General features: G+C 37.5%; 1 protein-coding gene across 2 annotated transcripts in view; it reads right to left on the reverse strand.

Moving 5' to 3' along the window:
* The window catches only part of ELAVL4 (ELAV like RNA binding protein 4), a 164,852-nt gene that overhangs the window by 121,702 nt on the left and 22,680 nt on the right, over positions 1 to 20,470 (reverse strand). The window contains exon 1 of one of the 2 annotated variants that reach the window (XM_060205914.1): positions 1,145 to 1,240. The exons of the other annotated variant lie outside the window; for it this stretch is intronic. Coding sequence (XP_060061897.1) covers positions 1,145 to 1,231 — 87 coding nt within the window. The 5' untranslated portion in view covers positions 1,232 to 1,240. Of the gene's footprint in view, positions 1 to 1,144; positions 1,241 to 20,470 lie in introns of those variants that run through there. 2 annotated transcript variants of the gene reach the window in all.

Raw genomic sequence — 20,470 nt, forward strand, 5'->3', positions numbered from 1 at the left:
TGGTCTGTTTGGTCACATAATGGCTTTATTCCATTGCTGTAGAGTTCTCAAATCTTGCTTTGGATCAACATCTTCAGGTATGAAGTTGGATGATGGCTGTACTCTGCCTATTTCACAGTGTATATGCTAATCCTGGTTAGGAAGCAAATATGACTATATCATCTGAATGGTTTAACTCACTAAGTTTTAACTGATTCTTCTACTGCCTAGTATTTGGAGAACAGGGTCTGTGGGAGGATGTGAGAGGTGATGGCTGGCTTTGTGGGTGGCTGCTCTTTCTTGTTTCCTGGTTTTCAGTTCCCTGAGTGATCTAAGGAGCTTGTCCATCCTTGGAAGTGAAGAACATTTGGTGGTTAACATTATGGAAGCAGCATTACCACTAAGCTAAGAAGTTCAGGCCAGCAGTTGGCTTCCTTTTGTTTCAAGAACTTTATGGGCATTTTTAGATCTCATATTTTGTCCAGTGTTGCACTGTTAAGTATTTGTTTCAATTTTAACATCAGCTGGATCCACTGGTACAAGGGCAACAGTTCTGAAGTGGGAAAGATGAGAGGCTCAGAATTTTATTAGAGGAACTGTGTAAGAGTGGGCCTACCGAGAGAAGGGATGATCTGGATGACCTCCTGAAAGGACTCTATGATTCAGATCTTTCACATAGATGTTAATGAATAACTCAGTACTGCAGGGAAGTACTGAGGGAAGACAAAACTAGAACAGACATGCTGCTCAGGCATAATGTACACTAGACTTTAATCAAGTGAGTTCAGGAGTCCTGATGGAGTTCCTAGCCCAACAAAGACCTCTGGCTGCAGTGACAATGCAATGCTAATGCATTCTTTACTCCTAGTTCAGCAGACAACAAGTTTCCACCCACAAGTTGAATTTGTGGATGAGAATATTTCTAGTATAAAATAAGTTATTTCTAATAAGTGAAGGAAGTGCTCTACAAATAAGCACAGAAAGTACCCAGAGCATCAAAGAAACCATCAGGAAAATCATCCTGAATGGTCTACTGATCTGCTTTTCTACTGGGCCTAGGAACCAAAATGTACTAAGACAATAGACTTTTTATATTAGTCACCATAAACTGTCATACTAAAATGCCATTGATATATGAGTAAACAACAAAAATTTATCTTCTCACAGTTTTGGAGGTGAAAAATCGAAGATCAGTGTGCCATGAGTGCTGTTGATGATGGTCTTCTTGGCATGCAGATTCAATCACCTTCATGTTGGCTATGTGCTCACAAGGGAGAGGAAGAAAAAAATCTCTTCACTGTTTTTTTTTTTAATAGATCACTAATCCTATTGATATGGAACCCCACCCTTATGACCTCATATAACAATATTACCTCATAAAGGCCTTATTGTCAGTCATACTAGGGGTTAGAGCTTCAATATAAGCATATTGGAAGAATACAACTCAATCTAAAGCTAGTTTTATGTACAAAGTTCAGTGTCTATTACAGATTATAATCACAACATTAAGGTAAAACTCACAATAGCATATATATATATATATATATATATATATTTAACCAAGATTTTAAAAAAAAATTACAATCTAGGAGATGTACTGTTTGTTGTTCATAGCCAAAGTTGTAAAACACACTTCTCTAGAAATAGAAAAGGTGAATGGAAAGTATTGTAGAAGACATAAACACCAAACATATCTGTTTTGTAGCTAACAAGCTGTGCCATCTTAGCTAAGTCCTCAGCCCTCTCTGTGCATTGCTTTCCTTACTATACCAACCTAGTTTAAACAAGAAAAACACAATTTAAACCATACTAAAAAAATTCCATTTCTAGTTGACTGTTTTAGGAATTCAAATCAGTATAGTCAGTAGGGAAACAGTCACCTACCCTAAAGTAGTCTACATAAGGATAGTAATGGATGCTAAAATAAGCCCACAAGATAACTGTCCCTCTACACCCACCCTCTATTTTGATCCTACTAACATTGTCCCACTGGAAAAACAGACAAGAACAATAAGTAGTATTTGGGGAATCTTCCCTTTCAGGGGCTCCCTGAAGAATAGCCAAGGTAAAGTAGTGCCTTAAGGACCCGGAGTGAAGCACTGACCTTGGGTCTTAAAAAGGCCTTAGACAATGTACTCACACTACAGCAGTCTCTATCTTTTGTAGAATATAATGCACAACCTCTCCTCTCTGGAAAGCAAACCACAAAGGAACACTGGCTACAATCCAATTATATGAGGGCAGCATGGGAGTGGGGTGCTCAAGTACTAGGAAAGCAGGAGGCAGCAGTTAGGAGAGTTCCCAACAAGAATTCTGAAAATGTATCATTTATACAGAATTTGAGCTTCTATCTTGAAAACAATTCTGTTGCCGAGAGTCACTGAACAATTTCCCAAGGATTCCCAAGATCTCTTAAGCCATAAAAAAGCATCCTTATTATATTAATATGCTAAAGGGTGCCTCTGCTTACTATTCTGGAAGATAGCAGGGAGAGCACTTAAAAAAAAGCCTGTATGATTCCAAGGCACCAAAGAAATACCTTTAAAACTTAATGTAGCTATACCTCATTCTGCAGTCCTTTTTTTTTTTTCAAAGCCAAATCGAAAAGAGTTCAAATCAATTTGGGTTTGAAAGGTTCTACAGAACCAGATACCTGGATCTCAAAACATTTCCAATGTTCCTGTAGACAATTAAAAGGCACATCTATAAAGAAAGTATATTTGTTAAATTTGAAAATATGAGTGACTGTGGATTTTTTAAATCAAAGCTTAATAGCAGCTAACAAAAACAGATATTGATATAATTGACTATGTAAAAATTCAAATTTTCAGTCAGATTGAAACAGTCAAAATTATGAAGAAGACAAGCTGGAAAACTACTATCAATATAAAAAATTACTTTTTTCATTATTTAAACACATAAACATATTGTGAAAGATATCCATACATATTCAGACAAAAGACATACAGTTACCTAAAAGACATCTAATACTGGTTGAGAAACAACTAGTGAAAACCAACTAGCTTTTTTATTTTTTCATTGCCATCAGCATTATCACTGGGACTCGGTGCCCGTACAATGAATCTACCTAGGACAGCAGCCATTAGCCATTTTCTTTCTTTCTTTCTTTTTTTTGTACAGGGGTGGGGAGATAGAGACAGAGAAATTGAGGGAGGGACTAAGGAGGGAGAGATAGAGGAAGAGAGACACCTACAGCACTGCTTCACCATTTGTGACACTTCCCCACTATAGGTGAGAACTGAGGCCTTGATCTTGGGCCTTGTGGTGACATGCATGCTCTCTCTACCAGTGCACCATTGCTTAGTCTCCAAATGTCTATCATTATAATGACTGTAAAAAAAAAAAACTGGGGCTGGACGGTGGTGCATGTAGTTGAACACACATATTACAGTGTGTAAGGATCAGAGTTTAAGGCCCCAGTCCCCATCTGCAGGGGGTGGGGGGGAGGAGCTTCACAAGCAGTGCTGCAGCTCTCTCTCTTTCTTGCTTTCTCTCTCTCTCCTTCTCAATGTCTCTGTCTTTATAAAAATAAAATAAAATAAAACAGGTTACCAGAAGCAGTGAATTTGTCATGTAGGCACCAAGTCCCAGCAATAACAAGCATAAAAAATAAATTTAAACAATACTGATAAGGTTATGTCTCCCTTCATTGTCTCCTTAATGAGGAAATTTGCAGGTATAAATCCAGTCAGACTCAAGAGATTCTTTTATTGGATCATGGTCTCAAATGGTGAAGTTTATACTATGTCATTTATTAAATATTATCCATTTTTAAAGTCATTGTTAAACCAATATATGTGAATAAAATAGCATTTCATCTGTCAAGGTGAATATATTGATATGGTACTTGGTCAAGACTATAACAGCAGTAGAAGAGCAAATCTTCTTTTGCACTGAGCATATCTTTCCTCACTATTACAATATACTGATAGATGTAATGGAAAAGGATCAAAGGGCAACCTTATTTTTAGACTGTGGTCACCTCTGGGGTCAACAAAAGGAATTCAACAAAGCTCAGCTCAGGTGATAAGAACAAAAGATAGTTGATCCTTGCACCTCTACTTGCTTTTGTTTTGAGACCTCACAGAAGAGTCCAGAAAAAGGTTGGAACTCTGACCAAACATGAATTTTACATCATTACTTTTAGCAAATCAGATTCATTTACTCATTAAACAAAAGCATATTAAGCACCCACACTGTGTAAGAATCATGAGTCACCTAGCAAAATCGCTGTTTTTGTTCTATTTTTTTATTTATTTTTAAACCACTTTACTGAGGTGATATCACCACCCTTACAAAGAGCTTAGATATATATACTTTGGGTATGAGAAGATAATAGCACACCTGTTAAAGTGCATATCACTGTATGCAAGGACCCCAGTTCAAATCCCTGGTCCCTACCTACAGGGGAGAAGCTTCATGAGCAGTAGTGTTACAATTGTCTCTGTCTCCTCCTACCTCCCCTTCTATCTTCACCTATCTCCCACCCTCTATCCAAAAAAATAAATAAATAAATAAAAATTATATACTGGGGTGATTTCCCCCCCAATAATATGAAGAAAGAATTTAAAAAATACCTCTAACGTTTGAGTCAGCATCTGAAGTTTCATGAAATGGTCATCACAATAATTTTAAAGATTTATTTATTCGTTTATGTTTAAGAAAGGATAGAGAACCAGAGCCTTGCTCTGCCACATGTGATAGCAGGAATTAAACTCAGGACCTCATGCTTGAGGGTACAACACTTTAACCAGTACAACCCCAGGCCATAAGAAAGTATTTTATACACAAAAATATTCAATGAAAAATATTTAATACATCCATGCTAGGGCTATACTTATCAAGCAAAAGTGACAAGAAGAAATAGTAAAAGAAGAAAATAAAATAATGGTAAGTTTTTTAAAAAATTTTTTTATATTTATTTATTTTTCCTTTTGTTGCCCTTGCTGTTTTTCATTGTTGTAGTTATTGTTATTACTGATGTCATCGTTGTTGGATAGGACAGAGAGATGGAGAGAGGAGGGAAAGACAGAGGGGGAGAGAAAGACAGACACCTGCGGACCTGCTTCACCGCCTGTGAAGTGACTCCCCTGCAGGTGGGAAGCCAGGGGCTGGAACCGGGACCCTTACACTGGTCCTAGCGCTTTGCGCCACGTGCACTTAACCCGCTGCGCTACCGCCCGATTCCCATAATGGTAAGTTTTAAGGGGTGTATGAGAAGCCCCATAAAGGCTTAGAAAGAGAGCAGGATGTATTTGAACTATATATTCAGATAAGTTCTGTACATTTATGCTAAAGAATTTGAAGGGAGGAAAAAAAAAATACCTTGACCATTTGAGAGCTGAGAAAGCTGTTGAAGAAGAGGGACTTCCGGCCAATGCAAATGTCTCAGGGCAACCTTTCTTAGATTTTTCCAGGAAGCAATCCAGCTGACTAGAGTGTATCATGAAATGTGGAAGTGGTATGAGACGAGGGATGAGGGAGCTATGAGAGGGAGGAAGAGCTAGATCATATCAGGGAAATAAAGTTATAATGTTTTATATATATATATATATATATATATTATATGTTGACATATAATGTTATATATTAAGTGAAAATGAAAGGGCTGAAAATTGTGTTCACTGTCTGATCTCAGCCATGAGGAATATGCATTAAAAAAATGATACATAGACCGAGTCTTTGTTTTTTAAAATTTTTTATTGGGGAATTAATGTTTTACATTTGACAGTAAATACAATAGTTTGTACATGCATAACATTTCCCAGTTTTCCATATAACAATACACCCCCCACTAGATCCTCTGATGGCTGAGTCTTTGATATGTTGACTCTCTCAAAAGCCTAGACCAGGGAGAACAGAAGCAACCGGTGGCACAGCTATATACAAATAATGTCAAAGGACATACATTATGGTGATATTGGGTATTATATAGCAACTCCTAACAAAGGGATTTTTCAAGCCCAATTACCAAGCAATGTGATTATAACAATAACTATCTATTGTCTTGAACCCTAAGACAGCAGGAACCTCACATTTCCACTACAGAGCCTTTATATCCCCCAGTCCTAGAAACTTAGGTTGGGGTGCACTTTCCTGCATGCTTCTCTTAATTCATACCAAATAATATTGTATTCACCGATCCCAACCTAATCAACTCAACGAGTACCACCTCAGCATGCGTTTCACTTCAGACTGTGTCCAGAGACTTCAGGTGTGTCATGACAACCCTTCAGCTTCATTACTCGCGTGAGACCTTTCCTTTCATAGTATTCTCTAATTCCATTCCAGCGGGTTCACTTCCTAACGAAGTCCTAAAACCTAGATATAGACCGGTCCCGTGAAATAGAGCCTATGTTCACACGAATCCAAAATATATACCTGAAAGCAAAAGTACACAATAGTCTGCAGTGAGTACCCCCCAACACTTCATCTACACTATTCCAGCCTTTAGGTCCATGATTGTTCAACAGTTTGGCTTTGTATGTTAACTCTCTTTTCAGCCACCAGGTTCCAGATGCCAGTATGATGCCGACCAGACTTCCCTGGACAGACGACCTCACCAATGTGGCCTGGAGCTCCACTACCCCAGAGACTCACCCTACTAGGGAAAGAGAGAGGAGGCTGGGAGTATAGATAGACCAGTCAACGCCCATGTTCAGCGGGGAAGCAGTTACAGAAGCCAGACCTTCCGCCTTCTGCATCCTACAATGACCTTTGGTCCATATTCCCAGAGGGATAAAGAATAGGAAAGCTACCAGGGGAGGGGATGGGATATGCAGATCTGGTGGTGGGAATTGTGTGGAGTTGTACCCCACTTGTCCTATGATTAAACAAACAAAAAAAGAATTTACCTAAAAAAAAATTTTTTTTAAATGATGGAAGTTTGGCGGTTGTGCAGTGGGTTAAGCACACATGGTGCAAAGTGCTAGGACCAGCATAAGCATCCCAGTTCCAGCCCCGGGCTCCCCACCTGCAGCGGGAGTCACTTCATAAGCAGTGAAACAGGTCTGCAGGTGTCTATCTTTCTCTCCCCCTCTCTGTCTTCCCCTCCTCTCTCCATTTCTCTCTTTCATATCCAACAACAATATCTATAACTACAACAACAATATATACAACAAGGGCAACAAAAGGGAATAAATAAATAATAATAAAAGACTTGGAAAAAAAATAATAGAATGTTAACAGTGGTTATGTGGGAGAGCCACAAAAGGAGTACTTACTGGCTCTGGATATAGGAAAAAACAGAATGTTATATATAAGGTTAGTACTAAGCAGTTAGGAACACAGTTATTTAAACTTTCTGAGCTTTACTTACCAAATCTATAAAATTAGAATTAAGTCACTTATCTTCCAAGAGTGAATGACACAGGGTAAGAAAGTCTTACTTAAAAGAGTATTTTTTATTACTACATTTAACTTGGATGAGAGAATTATGATTCATCTTCTTTATATTATTTTATACTTTCACATTTTAATTCTGAGCATGTTTCTTTCATAATCAGAAGAATACAAGCTATTTTTAAAAATATTTTTATAACTAAAGAAAAGTATACCACACTGTATTAAATCACATGCCTTTCTTTTGCAACAAATGAATTTCCAATGGTGTACAAGGCATTCAAGGCAGACACAAACATTGAAGGCAATGCAAGATTTATGAGACCTTTAGCAACAAAAGTTCAGCTATGCAAACATGCAGAGAGTCACAATTAACCTGCAATATCAAACAAGTTGTTATTGACCTTTTAGGAGTGTCAACAATGCCGCAGAATCTCTATAAAACATGGCTGTCCAGTTTGGTCCTAGGGAACCTCTACAAAAAAGAATATATATAGCTTTTTTTTTTTTTTTTTTTTTTTTTACTTCAATGCAACTGATCTTTGTATTTCCCAGGAAGGAAAATGTTTCTAGCAATGCCCTTGAGAAAATCTTGAGTTGCTAACATCATTTCTTGAAAATGGATTTGTCTCCTAAAATTCTACATGTAATGAGAATTGAACTGATAGACCTAGAAAAGACTGATGACTTTTAGTGTACAGCTGCAGCTAACTAGAGCTAGGTGGCAGGGAGTGTTAAGAGTCCACATACCTGAATTCAAGGTTAAATCAACCTCTAAGATAATGGTTGACTTAAGATATTACATAGTCTCTTTATGTTCCCAGTTTCCTCACCTGTGAACCAGGTTAGTTAGCAGGTACAGGTTTCCTTCCCGCCACTGTCTAAAAGTATAATAGACCATTTCTATTTGGTATGGCTTTTGTAGGGGCGCTGAGAATACTAAAAGAATCTCCAGGAACTTAATGGCTCATATCTTGTCATTCTTATATCCCCTAAATAACCTATAAATTAATAACAAATAGTAATTTTCTACTTTTGGAAACGGAGGAAAGCTGTACATATAAAACTTATGGAATGCTTGGCACCTAGTAGGTGCCCAAGAAATAGTATGTAGTTGGTATTCTCCATGGAAGTTAATTGTTGGCCAGTGCCTCTTTCCTTTCCTGATCAAAAAGAGCAAAATCCCAGTAAACCCTACTGCAATAGGTTGGCTTTCAAGTTGGTTTGCTAGTCACAAGGCACATCTGATTCCCAAGTACAGACTGGTAGGTACAGAGATACACATGGAGGCATTCAAGTAGATAGACAGAAACAAAGAAAGGAGAAGAGAAAATTTCTTCCATAGTTATTGATAAAATTCTAACTAGTAATCCTATGTACAGAAATGAGGAACATAGCTTTTAAGTTAAATAATATCTAAAATCATGATTTGTACAGAAAATTACTCCAGTTATGAAAAAATAGTATGTAAACTGTATTTTAAAGCCATTACCACTAGAAGATATGTGAAGGTTACAACCACTAGAATCACTGTATGGTGTGTATTTAAATGCAAATTTCTAGGTTCTAGTCCATAGCCAAAGAATCAGAATCTGGAAGAGAGTATCAGAAATTAGCATTTTTTACATAGCTCAGCAGGTGATTTTTATGCATGGCAAGAGTGAATGGCCTACAGAAAAGAGAACATAAAACTCTTGCTTAAGCAAGCATGCATTTCTCTTCTTCCTCCCTCCCTCCCCACCTCTCCCATTTGTTTGTTTGCTTGCTTTTCATTAACAGGGAAATTTCAGTTACTGGGCCAACTTTTTCATTCATATAAACAGATGGGGGAGACAATAGAGCGATATAATGTCCCCTGCTACTATGTCACTCCCATATTGCTGGGATCAATCATATAAGCATGTCAAGGTATACACACTACCTAGTAAGTTCAAGTCCTTTTTCTTTTTTTCTTCCTTTCTTTCTTCCTTCCTTCCTTTCTTTCTTTCTTTCTTTCTTTCTTTCTTTCTTCCTTCCTTCCTTCCTTCCTTCCTTCCTTCCTTCCTTTCTTTCTTTCCTTATTTATTTATTTATTTATTTTACTATGGGATAGAGACAGAGAGAAATTGAGAGGGGAGAGGAGACAGAAAAGGAGAGAGACAGAGAGACATCTGCATTCTGCTTCACCACTTGTGAAGCTTGCAGGTGGGGACCAGGGGTTTGAACCCGGGTTCTTGAGCACTGTAGTGTGTGCGCTTAACCAAGTGTGTCACCACCTGACCCCTAAGTTCAAGTTCTGAAGGGGCTTTCTTCAGTGTGTGAAGACATAATAATAAAATCTGGTGTGCATCTTGCCATTTATTGACCAGAGATCTCTCTTAAACATATATGGCCTTTCTCTGCTTGCTGTTCATAACATTCACTTTGATAGTCCAATATTCTACAAGAAACATTTGATATATTGAGATATATTGAATTCAGTTTGAAGCATGTCTTGCTGTACTCTAATTATTTAGAAACTGTTAACTATCTTTGTATGGCAGCTTGGCTAAACAGAGCAATTGACAATCCAAAACAAAACAGCAACCTTCCACCTGTGGAACAAGATTTACTGTTTTTACCGATTATCTCTGGGCTCTTTCAGCACCTCCACAAGAGGGCAGTCAGGGGAAAACTTTACTTGTGTCAGAAAGTGTCTCCCCAGAAACTGCTATGCCTTGGATCAAAAGGTGATTGGTTCTCAGTTCTTTTTAAAATCAAGAACAAGTTGGTGTATTGCACCAAATTAAAAGACTCTGGGGTAGGTGGGGGGAGAGTACAGGTCCAAAAAGGATGACAAAGGACCTAGTGGGGATAGTACTGTTATGTGGAAACTGAAAAATGTTATGCATGTACAAACTATTGTATTTACTGTCAAATGTAAAACTTTAATCTCCCAATAAAGAAGCTAAAAAAAAAATCAAATATCTAAGTAGCAGTGCAAGATACATATAACTGAATATTGACTCTACAGATTGTTTGAAGTATAAGAGGTCTGCATATAATGTCTTCTGCCTTCAACCTGGCCCTCTTGCCTCTCCTATTGATTTGCGATTTTACTTTCTCCCATCTGGTGGCTCACTGTCTGGGAGGAAAACCTATAAACAGCTGCAGCTATTTGTGAAGAAGTCAGGGAAGGCTGCCCAGTGGAAGTGACACTTGAACTGAGACCTGAAGAATGAATAGTAAATGAAAGGTCATCTGAAGAAAGGGGGGAAATGTACTAAGTCACAGAAGAAAAAAATAAAACAAACAAACAAACAAAAACCTCTCCTAGCTTGTTTGGGGAAATAAGAGCTTTGTCAAGACTTATGATGTTGTGGTAGAGATCTCAGAGATCTAACAAGGTATTTTAGCAGAGCGATGATGCAATGAAACTTGTGGGTTCGACACAAACACATATATATTTGAGAGAAATCACGATACTGAAATTCACAGTATAATAGCCTGAGTGCGTGTGTGTGTGTGTGTGTGTGTGTGTGTATAAAATTTATAATATATTACACTTCTGAACTTACTTTGAACACAGTTATTTCTATATGCAGCTGGCCCCTGGAATTGACTCAGAGTCACCCAATATTCTTGATCTCTGAAACATTTATCTTTCATGTTGATATATTTTGCCAAGATGTTTCCATAGCTGAGCATTACAAGCTGATTGAACCAATCCTGGGGGTCAGTACTAAACTAGGAATGCTAGAGGCAGCATTCAATTATTTTTAATTAACCTTACTTATAGGAATAGTTAATGTTAGCAATGTTTAAAAACTATACTTGGATATAGAATTTCTCTGAGCCTATATGAAATATAAAGTGTGAAGATAGATACACAGTCAGGAAAATGCTCCCAGCTGCTCTAACCATCCAGATTAAGGTCAAAGTTCAGAATAGTCATTTCAGTGGAAAGGAAATCAAATCAAACCAAACCCTAGAGGTTTTAAAGTAGAATGGCATAAGTGCTTTTAAGACAAGATTAATAACAAAAGAGAAAGGGGAAAAGGTGTCTTTGGGAAAAGTGAGATGAATAAAAACAAAAGTATATACTGGCTTACTTATATTTTTAGTGAAATTCTGGCTTAAGGAAATATATTCAACTCAGTTAAAAATATTTACTAAACCCTAATAACATTATTGTTAACATTAAAAACAATAACAAATTATGCTTAGCTCTGGCTTATGGTGATGGCACAGGTTGAATTTGGGAACTCAAAGTCTTAGACATGAAAATCTTTTGCATAACCATTATACTGTCTCCTCAGACTAGGAGTGCTGTTTTGAAATTTCTATAGGGATTAAACAAAAGTCTTTTGTATGTGGAGTTTTTCTAAGCTTTTGTCTTGATTCACCAGCATAGGTGTATTCTTTTGTCTTCTCATTATATATGGTGATCCATTAGGACTTGAGCTAGGGACCAGCGTTTCAGTGAATCTGGGCATCAATCCGGAGTTTGAAACTGTGAGTCTGGTGGCCCCTGTATGCTTAGGTGAAACAAGGGATTCTGAGTCACACATGTCTGACAGCTACTCGGTTATCATGGGCATAGATTCAGGTCTAAAGGAGGCTGCGATGTTAGATCCAGCTGATAAAAACCTATGCAGGGAGTAGAATCTAGCAGACAGTGGGTCAGCATAAGGGCAGAGAAATCAGTGAAGTTCTCTTTTCTCACTATAAGTCATGTGTGGACTGGTGAAGGCAGGTCTATTTGCTAGGTGGTAGAACAGATAAATGTCTTTCAGTTCCGAGTAGGTAGAGCTCTACTGTAAGCCGCCCCAAGTTTTTACCATGGTGACTAATTTCCAATATGGTACTCACCAGCACTACTCTCAGCAAAGTGGCAGAGGTCATTCAGATGGATCGATCCAACTAGCAAGCCCCCCTCCATATGCCCCCTCCTGATATCCCCTCCCCCAGTTTACATAGTCTCATGCCTTCTGTTCCAGTGTTGTAAGTACAGGAAAGAATGTTTAGCACAATTCATCCCCCATTGCCCTGAGTAAATTTCTATACCTTACAGATCTCTTTCCAGTAGTAGTCTGGTGTTCCATCATAAGGTTTATGTCTTGTCAAGTGCATCTCTTTGCCACCTTATAAACCAGACACTGTCTTTTTTGTCCCTTGCTATGGAGGCTTTTTCATCTAGGATTCAGATTTATTTCTGTGTAGGTTGATCCATGGTTTGGTATAGTTTATTTATTTATTTGCATATTTATTTATGTGTGGGAGAAAGTAAATAGGTATCTTTATTTGGGCAATGTTTATCCCCTCATACTAATTTATTCTTGCTGCTTTACACACTGATGTTACTGGCTAGCTCCTGAAGACACAGTATAATCACTATCATCTTTACCATCACCACTATAATAGCACATACATAGTACTGTCTGTACATCTGTACATATATAGTATACATTTATATGCTAGACATCAGGCTCTTTTCTAAGTACTTCACAATCATTACCCCATTTCACAGAACAGGACAATGGGGTACACAGAAGTAAATAACTTGTCTCTAAGGTCATGTAACCAGTGGCACATCTAGGATTCAAACCATAGTAGTATAGCTCAAGAATCTGTGCATTTCCTTACCACACTGTAGTATAGGTAGTAACAGTTACTAAACATGGACCTTCTGATGGCTAATAGGATAAGTTCATAGTGAAAATTAAATGAAATAAGATAAGTGCAACAGAACAGAAACTGGCACATAGGATGAACTAGAAAAATGTATGCCACTAAAACATAACCTTTTATCTTTGAATAATTAATAACAATCCTTTAGTTTCATATAATATTTTTAAAACTTAGAAAGTATTCCTACAATAAACATGGGGAAAGTAATGACTAATTTTTATGCCATCTTGAATGGCCCATAAGGTTGGAAAAACATTTTATCAAACATTACAACCAGTATGCTTATCTGAGAGCTTGGATAATATTAACATTTTAATAAGTAGACTGAATAAAGTAGATTGTCCTTACCAGTGTGAGTAGGTCTCATCTAGTTAACTGAGGTTTGAATGAAGCAAAGACAGGTCCTCTATAGAGTAAAAGGAGGCTCCTCCTGCTTGCCTATCTTGAGCTTAGACATTGGTTCTTTCTTGCCTTCAAACTTGAACTAAGACATCAGCTATTCTGGGGTCTTGAGTCTTGTGATATAAATACTACCAATTGTGTTTCACTGAAGAACCCTGAACTTATTAACAGATATGGAAAATATTCTCATTTTAGAAATTAGAAAATTCCTCACCTTAGAGATGATGAACAAAGGCTCAGAGAGGTTAAATGACTTGTACTGTTTACAACTCATGTTTGATTTTTCATCACCAGGACTCATTCATTAAACAAATGTTTGCTAAGCAACTTTTATAGGATAGGTATTATATCAAAACATCACTTTCAAATCTATTCCTCACTCTATCCCTGTTTCCTCTGGCTTTACACAGCATCGCTTATCCTTTTCCTTTCTGGGCATTAAAAGCTCCAAACTTAGCCCCCAGCCTTAGAACTGTTTTTTTTTTTTCCCCAGACACATTAGTATTCTCAAGAACTCTGGAATATTCAAACCTGATCACAATAGTCTTAATTGAAATCCTTCATTATTGCTCTATAGCCTACATATACTCTACCACAATATAGAAAACTCCCTGTAGTCTGGTCCTTGTCCACTCCACCTGTGTAGCCTCCTAGGTCTTCCTGACAATGATACTAGATAATGCAGTTGTAGCTAGGGCTCCATTTCCCCTTCTACTCCTTTCTGAAAGTTTTACAAAGAACTCATAGCACTTAAAAATAAATGAAATCTTTATCTCCAATAAAATTGCATTACATAATGTGTATGCAGGAGTTCTCATTAAAATTCTTTTAACTTTGCTATGTTTCAAATTTTTCATACTAAAATTAAAGGGGAAATGCATCTTTCCTGATTAAAAACTTTCAATCACTTCTTTTTACCTAGAGTAGAATTAAATTCTCTAAAATGTCAACTATAAGGAATTAAGTGATATTTCTGCCTTTTCAGTTCCTCAAGGAAGCCATGATCTCTGATGTCCAAAAACCTTACACACCCATCACATTCTCCATCTGGCATACACACCATCCCACTCTCTGCCAGGCTACTCCATGAGGTCTTTGTTTAAATATCCCTTCATATCCCATAAAGGTCAAATTCAAATCATATTCTATTTTCTTAGCATTTTTTCCTTTTCCTTCAAAGCACTTAATGTAATTTGCAGATACATGTTTGTGCTTTTACCTTTACTTATGCCAATTTTCTGTACAAGGTTATAAGTTCCAAGAGGTTTTATTCATAATCACATCCCTAGTGCCTAGCACATAGCAGATGCTCAATGTATTGGCTCAGTTAGTGTTCTATAAACCCACCCTAAACTTGAGTGTCTTCTCATCACTGCTTTGACTATTCCTGTTACCTCTACCTAGAGTGACCTATTTCCCCTCCCTTTGCCTCCAGTGTTTTCATCTGAAAAACAACAACTCCATCATCATCATCTTCTTCTTCTTCTTCTTCTTCTTCTTCTTCTTCTTCTTCTTCTTCTTCTTCTTCTTCTTCTTCTTCTTCTTCTTCTTCTTCTTCTTCTTCTTTTTCTCCTCCTCCTCCTCCTCCTCTTCCTCCTCCTCCTCCTTCCCTTTCTTCCTTCTCCTCCTCCTTCTTCTCCTTGTCTCCTCCTCCTCAAATTCCTCCTTCCTCTCCTCCTCACATTCCTCCTTCTTTCTCCTCCTCCTCCACCTTCTCCTCCTCTACCTCCTCCTCCTTCTTTCCAGAACACTGCTCATCTCTAGCTGATGGTGATGTGAGACATTGAACCTGGGACTTGTGGAGCCTTGGGCATGAAAGTCTCTGCATGACCATTATGTTATCTACCCCGTCTCAAAATTTCTATTTTATCTTTTGCATACAGCTCCTCTTTTTCTGCACTTGTCTCAAAAATCATTGGGTTATTGTTCATGAAGTGCTGCAGCTCTTGCAACATTTAGTCCACTATATGGAAACCATCCTGTATCCTTTTTTGTGAGAATTCAATCATGAATTGAGTTCTTTTCATTCTAGAGAATCTCTGAGCCAGTATAAAATCTGACACATAATCAACCCCAGTGTGCATGTGTCAAGAGGTTGCTGACCAGGACTGTGTATCATGCACCTACTGATAAATAATAAATGTGAAGAACAAGTACCACTGTTCTTATAACACCCTTTATGTACTTGATCTCTGAATGTTCTCTGAATCACCCCTTTACTCACTCAAAAAGTGTTTATAGAGAGTGCTTAATCTGGAATGTGTAAATCAAGGACAGGTATAAAAATGAACTGACTGGTTCCTAAAGCAACTTACAGAGAGTTAAGACAAAAATATAAACAATTGTACAATAAATCCTAAATGTTACAAAAGAGGCAGCCTAGGATACAGCCACAAACTAAAGAACCATGATATAGCCAGCTCACACTACATGAACAGCCGTAAGTTCAAAACCTGTGATCCTCAACTTTACCACTATAACCTCTCAAAGTTCATTATCTGGAATAGTGGTGACCATACTCACTTCCCTCCTCCTCCCTACCATCCTGGTGACTCAGCATACCTTGCAGCCATGACTAACCAGATAATAGTGCACACTCTTGTTCACACAACAATCAGAGCTGCAGGAGTTTCAACTGTAAGTTCAAAACTTGCCTTCAAGTTTAATTTCTCCTTTTTTAAGCACATAAGGCCCTTGATACCCATGACATGTTCAGTTTGGTTCAGACCACCATTATATTCAGACAAGCTTCTTGGTATTTTTCTACAAAGTCATTATTTCTCAAACTCTGAAAGATTACCAATATACCAGATTACTATTAACACTACATGTTAATGTTTCATACATATCTGTAGTCACTAAAAGATAGAGTTGCTTTATGCTTAATTCATCTTATCATAAAATTTTCATGTATGCTATTGATTTTGCATTGAAATAGTTTTGCAAAGCATTTTAGCTGGAATCTTTATTTAGTATCTTTCAGACCACAACACTTAGTAGTAATGATTTTTCACAAAATGACAGACTTAGGTTTTTGTTATTTTGCTTTAAAAAATCAATGCAGCACTTATGCCTGTATTAGAGATTAAAATAGCTTTTGCCTTACAATTAAGGTAAGCTACTTTTTGTAACAAGACAATTTGTCGAATATCCTTGTTCCTTTCCATAAAATGTCAAAAGTTTAAAAATAAAGGACCATATATGAAATTAAGACCTCTGAATTTAAGGGCCGGGTGCTGAACACACATTTACAGTGTGCAAAGACCCGGGTTTGAGCTCCCAGCACCCACCAACAGGGAGAAAGCTTCATGAGTGGTGAAGCAGTGCTGCAGGTGTTTCTCTGTCTCTCTCTCTCTCTCTCTATCTCCCCCCTGCCTCTTGATTTCTGGCTATCTCTATGCAATAAACAAATAAAGATAATGAATTTTTTTTAAGACCTCTGAGTTTATATCTCTACTCCACTGCCAACTAAAGCAAGCTGGAGAATGTTTCTTTCTCTGTAAAAATAGAGTAATATCCTCCATTCCCTACACACTGTGAGGCTTGAGGGAGTATATGTGTATAAGCAAAGGGCTGAGTGCCTTCTGTGAGTAGAGTATATAGGAGCAACCACTTTCTATTCTGCAGTTTGAAATATAGAACTAAACAGAGAACTTTTAAATTTTCATTACTAACCACTGAGTAAGCTGGACATTTGGTGGACTGGAACTAAAGGTGAGTAAAATCTTTTTCTCTACCCAAAATATTCACAGTCTGGCAGAAATAACAGATCACCTTTGAGATTGATAAAACAGCACAAGCTCTAGAATCAAATGAATACTGCTGACCACCTAATACCTCCACTTTCTAGCTGGGATTCTTTTGGAAAGCCATTTCATACAGGAAGTCTCAGATTCCTTATATGAAGTAGCTGTAAGACATGCAGATATTAGATTGAGCACATGCCTGATAAGAGCATATAGTCAATTCTTTCTTTTAAATCAGGATTATTATTTATGTAATTCCTAGCAGTTGGAAAGACAGACTTCAAAGATCTTAGGATCTGACCTTCAAGGTATTGAAATTTAGTAAGTGAAATAAGGAGGATTTCCATATACCCTTGATGAGCTAGAAGAAGAGGTGACTTATTTGTAGTCCTCTCTTTTCCAGATCTGTCAATTACCAGTGATGTCACAGTGTGAAGTGACATTCTGATGGGTTTTTGGCATTTGTTTTATGGTAAGACCTAGTGTGGCTATGTGAAAAAAGTATGTCCCTGAATTTGATGGGGAAGAAATAGGTGAATCACTTTATTTCAGGAGTAAAATATGCAACTATAAATTCTCCAGATCATGGTTAATTTACTGTGCTCTCAGCATTTTGGCTACTGTGCCTCCTACTGGTGTTGAACAAGAATTTGAAAAGGAAAGAAAACTGAAGCTTACATAGGCTAAGATTAAGTTTGAGCATTAGTCCTGTTCCCTATTCATTTATTCAGGACTTGAACTCAATTCTCTTTGATTCCAGAGTCCAGATTCTTAACAATAGTCAAGGGATTTCCCAGTTCCTAATTGCAAACAAGGTTCAGAAGATAATTCAGTAGTTTGTTTAAAATTCAAGGAAAGCTAATCAGTAACACTAGCACATCTGAATATAAGTGTTTCAAGCAATTTACAGTGATTTAATAATTTTAATATAAATAATGGGTACCATTTGTTGAGTACTTACTGGGTGCTAAGCACTTCATATGCATTTATGTCAATTTATGTGAGTGCCACTCAATATAAACTGTTACCACATACGTTTTATCAACAGTTATACAACAACTTTTCTGTAGCAGGAGCTCCCTCCACTACCCCACTGTTCCCCAGTTATAAGTCTCATTTTACAGACATGGAATGTGAAGTGCAGAAGGGTAAAAAGACTTGAACAATGTCACACCACCAGTAAGTAAGTTTAAGGCATGCAACACCCCTTTCCTGACCTGTTCAGAAAAAACTTATGATGTTCTTTCAGCTACTCAATTACAGTTCTGCCTATCGCAGCATTGCTGCCTCTCTAAAAATCACCTGTCAGTAGTAAGCCTGCATCTAATAATTTATATCCCCCAAAGGCAGTCATCTAGTCCATAGACAGGCATATCTGTAATGGATTCAATTTGATTCTGAGACTCTATAATCCAATAAATCTTCACAGGTTCAATTAGAGAAAAAAAATGCATAGTCCAAGAAGAAAGTTGTTACATACCTCAACTTACGAATATTATTCAATCTTTGCGGAGTAGATAGTGTCAGGCATGTTTATAGCTTTGACAAAAAGTGCTATCTATTTTAGTATTTACAGTGTGTCAGACACCATTGGAAAGGCTAAGAGTAAAGTAAAGAAAAAATCATGGGGATTATAGTCAAGTGAAGGAATCATAAGCAAGTAATCAAAAATAAAAGTTAAAAGTAATGGTAAGTGACATAAGGGAAATGAAAGAAAAAAGAAAAGGAAGGAAGGATACAGGAGAAAGGGAAGAAAGAAGGAAGGATAGACAGAACAAGGAAGGGAGGGAGTTCTAGGCTGTAGGTCAGAAGAAGTCTGAGGAAGAGTCATTTAAGTTGAAGTGTCAACTAAACAATGTGTAGGAAGAAGCTGATTTAAGGTCTGATGACAATGAGAGAATAAGAAGTTATTGCAGAAAAAATCAGCTGGGTATTCTAGAACAAGAGGATAGGATAAGTGAGATTGGAGTAGGGTGTTCTGAAAGTACATTTAAGAAAGTTGACCCCCACACCTATGGACATCTAATCTTTTTTAAGGGGTCCCAAAGTATTAAATGGAGAAAGGTAGCTCTCCTCAATAAATGGTGCTGGGAAAACTGGGTTGAAACATGCACAAGAATGAAACTGAACCACTTAATGTCACCAGAAACAAAAATCTACTCTAAATGGATCAAGGACCTGGATGCTAGACCAGAAACTACCAAATACTTAGAGGAAAATATTGGTGGAACACTTTCTCACCTAAACCTCAAGGACATCTTTGATGATACAAACCCAGTTGCAAGGAAGACTAAAGCAAAAACAAATTAATGGGACTACATCAAATTGAAAAGCTTCTGCACAGCCAAAGAAACTATCACACAAACAAATAGACACTTCACAGAATGGGAGATCTTCACATGCCATATATCAGACAAGAGACTAATCATCAAAATATACAAAGAGCTCAGCAAACGTAGTAACAAAAAAACAAATGACCCCATACAAAAATAGGCAGAGTATATGAACAGAACATTCACTACAGAAGAGATCCAAAAGGCTAACAAACACATGAAAAATTGCTCCAGGCCATTGATTGTCAGAGAATGCAAACAAAGACAACAATGGGATACCACCTCATCCCTGTTAGAATGGCATACATCAAAAAGGACTGCAGTAACAAATGGTGCAGAGGCTGTTGGGACAAAGGAACCTTCTGCACTACTGGTGGGAATGTAAACTGGTACAGCCTCTGTGGAGAGCAGTCTTCCATATGACCCAGTAATTCCTCTACTAGGGATATACCCCCAAGATTCCTTAATGCCCAACCAAAAAGATATATGTACACCTATGTTCATAGCAACACAATTCATAATAGCTAAAACCTGGAAACAACCCAGGTACCCAGCAACAGATGAGTGGCTGAGAAAGTTGTGATACATATATGCAATGGAATACTATGCAGCTATTAAGAACAATGAACACACCTTCTCTGACTCATCTTGATGGAGCTAGAAGGAAATATGTTAAGCGAGCTAAGTCAGAAAGATAAAGACAAGTATGGGATGATCCCACTCATAAACAGAAGTTTAGAAAGAAGAACAAAAAGGGAAACACAAAGCAATATTTGACTGAATTTGGAGTAGGGAGCCAAAGTAAAAACCCTGGGTTGAGGGTCAGAGTGGATGTTCAGCTTCATGGGGGTGGGGGGGAGTGGGATGGGACTTAGTCTTCTGGTGGTAGAAACGGTGTTTATGTACACTCCTATTAATTTGTAGTCATATAAATCACTACTTAATTAATATGAGAGTGGAAAAATTGAATGTCTCAAACTTTTTAATGTGCAGACCATA

Source organism: Erinaceus europaeus, chromosome 13 (assembly GCF_950295315.1).
Source record: "Erinaceus europaeus chromosome 13, mEriEur2.1, whole genome shotgun sequence".
Lineage (NCBI taxonomy): Eukaryota > Metazoa > Chordata > Mammalia > Eulipotyphla > Erinaceidae > Erinaceus > Erinaceus europaeus.